Source organism: Melanerpes formicivorus, unplaced genomic scaffold (assembly GCF_026170545.1).
Source record: "Melanerpes formicivorus ecotype bairdi unplaced genomic scaffold, bMelFor1.0.p_v2 SCAF_10, whole genome shotgun sequence".
NCBI lineage: Eukaryota > Metazoa > Chordata > Aves > Piciformes > Picidae > Melanerpes > Melanerpes formicivorus.
This window is the reverse complement of record NW_027142362.1, coordinates 18356246-18359281: the sequence shown is the minus strand read 5'-3', so window position 1 is coordinate 18359281 and position 3036 is coordinate 18356246. Positions and strand designations below refer to the sequence as shown.

Here is a 3036-nt window from a genome sequence, read left to right as displayed (position 1 = left end):
GATCTCATCTGATTTACAGTGCGGATGCAAGTTCAATATTTACATTAACACCAGCGCTTTGTAAACAATGTAGGTATGGAGTGAGTAGTGAAGGGCTGCCTGTCCCTTGCACGGCTTCCGCTCCCCGCGCCCGCCTGCCCGCTCGCCTGCAGGGCCTGGCTGCCAGAGCACCGCTCGGGCAGGGGCCGGCTGCCAGCGCACCGCTCAAGATGGGCCTGGCTGCCAGAGCACCGCTCCTGCAGAGGGGCGATGGAGGCTGCGGATCCCACAGCGCTGCCCCCGCGGAAATCCCGCCCTTTGGCTAACAGACGCCGACGTGCACGCACCCACACAAAGGACACGAGGACTTCCCGGCGTTTCCAAGGTCCAAGCGTTTGCCGCTTGGAGGCTGGAAACGTCGCTGTCGTAGTGCAGCCGTTTCACGCTGTTTATGGTTTTAAGGGTCGGTCTCATATGAACCCCATCTCTTCCCCAGACAAAAGAAGGGGAAGAGGCATCGCCTGGTCAGGCTTGCCTGGTCCCCGGCAAATCGAAGATGCCTGAAGTACTTTCGGGGAACTAGTGATGCGTATGGCAGTTCCTACCGGGAGGGGACTGGGTCGGGTCGGTTCGTTTTGCCTCAGAAGAGTGGAAAACAAAGTTCAGAAGCAGGAAAGAAGCCAAAACGCAAAGGAGGGCACGGCGGAAGGGGCGAAGCAGAAAGGAAGCTCACAGCAAACCTCACTTTCCCGCGGGGAGTTGTCTCTGCTTTCGAGGAAAAGAGGAGAGAGGAGGGAGGAAAGAAGCAGAGGGAGGGAGAGAAGGGGAGGGAGGAGAGCTCCAAGGAAACTTCGGGGGAAGGAGGACGGTGGAGTCCGTGCGGGCGGCCCGGGTCAGTGCACCGCCACGGAGTGCAGGGCGGGCGCCGGGCTGGTGAGAGTCTCGCTGGGGGTGGCCGGGCTGCTTTGGCTGGTGGCCGTTTGCGAGGACGTGGGGCTGAGGGACGGCGGCGAGTTCGAGAGGATGGTGGGGATAGGCGCGGGAAGGGCGGGAAGGGCCGGCACCGCGGCGGGAGTAGGCTTGATGGGGACGGGGATGGCCGGCAAAGTCTGCCCCCCATGGCAGAGCGGCTTAATGGGCACGCCGTAAGCGCCGTACTCGCCACTGGTCATGGAGATAGGGGTGGTGGTGTCGATCATGCTGGAGCTGTACATGTGGGGCCAGCCCGTGCCAATGGAGCTGCCCACCGTAGTCAACTGGTTGGGGAGGGGGTAGGCGGCCGGCATGGGCTGCATGGTGGAAAAGGCGAGGCCGCCGGGCATCTTGTACTCTCTGGCGATGATGTTCTCGATGGCGAAGGGGTGTTTGAAGCTGGAAGGCTGAGATACGCCGAGGTTGTACGTGGACATCTGGGGCAGGTGGGTGCCGGTTGCTGCCAGTGCGCTGAGACGCAGCTTCGCCTGCTGCTGCAGGTACTGTGCTGCGTCTGCCGGCTTGCTGGGGGCCAGGTGGTCCGACTTGACCACCTTGAAGCGCTTGCGGCGGCGCAGGAAGCTGCCGTTCTCGAACATGTCCCCGCAGCTGGGGTGCAGCGCCCAAAAGCTGCCCTTGCCCGGCTGGTCTGGGCGGCGCGGGATCTTGATGAAACAATCGTTGAAGGAGAGGTTGTGGCGGAGGGAGTTCTGCCAGCGCTGCGTGTTCTCCCGGTAGTAGGGGAAGCGGTCCATGATGAACTTGTAGATCTCGCTCAGGGGCAGCATCTTCTCCGGGGAGCTCTGGATCGCCATGGCGGTCAGCGAGATGTAGGAGTAGGGAGGCTTCTGATCACTGTAAGTGTTTCTGCCCGGGCGAGGCATCTTCGCTAGGGGACCCGCGGAGATCTGCAGAAGGGCATCGACAAGGAGGAGGTCGGAGGTGAGGGCAGAGGGATGAGTTCGAGAGGATTTGCACCGACACCCAGGCAAGGCAGCGGGTGGGTGTGGGGCCGGGCTGGAAAAAGAAGAGCACGGGCAAGGGACACGGCGGACCTCGGCCCTCGGGGAGGGATGGGGGTGGGGGTTAGGGGACAGGATGGGGGCAGGGGAAACCGACGTGGATCTCTGCACCGACGGCAGGGGAGATGCGATGTGCCTTTCTCCCAGCTCCAGCCTCGCCCAGCCTGGCCTCCCCACAGCAGCCCGCAAAGTTACTGTGGTGCTAGATCTGAGTTCTGGTCTCTGCGAGGAGGAGAAGGGGACCCCCTCCCATCCTCTCCCCTCGTCTTCCACCCCGTTCCATGCTAGCCCTTGCATATGCCCACCTTAAAGTTGATGGAAGTTGACAGTCCGCATCCGGGACGTAGCTGGGAGTCCGGGCTCTTTCCCGCTTCGTTCCGCTGGTGTGTCTCCGGCTCCTTTCCCGGGCGCTCTGCTCCGGTTTAGTCCTGAGGAGGCAGCGAGCTGACTCGGTTTTGGGAATCCTCCCGCGCACCCCTCCTTTCTCCTCCGCGGGCTGAATCAGCTTCTTTTACACCACCGGCAGCTGGACTGTGGCAGAGGCTTGTATGCTTCTCTGCAGCCGCGATGAGCTAAGTAGTTGCCTCCATGTCCTTCCTCTAACCATCTGATAGTTTTATGTGGTGACATGAGCAGAAAAGACCCCTGTAGAGGCGCTTCATTAATGTGCCACTTCTTTGCTATCATATGACAATCGCCTTGGGAGCAGGGGGAGGGGAGCGGGGAGGAGGGGGCTGGAGAGAAAGCCATAATCTGGTTTCATTTACACCTATTTACATGGACACCTTGGGCCAATGGGAACCATTTCCATTTGAAGAAAAGGCGAGGGGTGAAAAGGCTCCGCCAGCGGAATTGCAGAGCGATGGTACCCGGTGGCTGGGGGTGGGGGGGAAGGTATGCACTAACCTCTCTGTGGACTTTGTGGGAAGCTTAGTCTGCAATTCACACTTACAACTGAAGGTACTGAGCAGTGGGATGTTTGACATGGAAATTGCTTGGCTGTGGTATTCTGTTTGTTCTGCATTGTTATCTGATTTGTATTGTTGGCTAACTTAAGGCGAGC

At 60.2% G+C, this 3036-nt stretch overlaps 1 protein-coding gene across 1 annotated transcript; it reads right to left on the bottom strand.

Annotated features, from left to right (window-relative positions):
* Positions 1–221: 221 nt before the first annotated feature.
* On the bottom strand, positions 222–2647 carry FOXB1 (forkhead box B1). Its single transcript, XM_068144370.1, has 2 exons — positions 2279–2647; positions 222–1859 (listed from the first exon to the last, which is right to left on the bottom strand). Exon 2 carries the CDS (start codon positions 1833–1835, stop codon positions 873–875), a length of 963 nt encoding a protein of 320 aa, XP_068000471.1. The 5' UTR covers positions 1836–1859; positions 2279–2647; the 3' UTR covers positions 222–872.
* Positions 2648–3036: the final 389 nt, after the last annotated feature.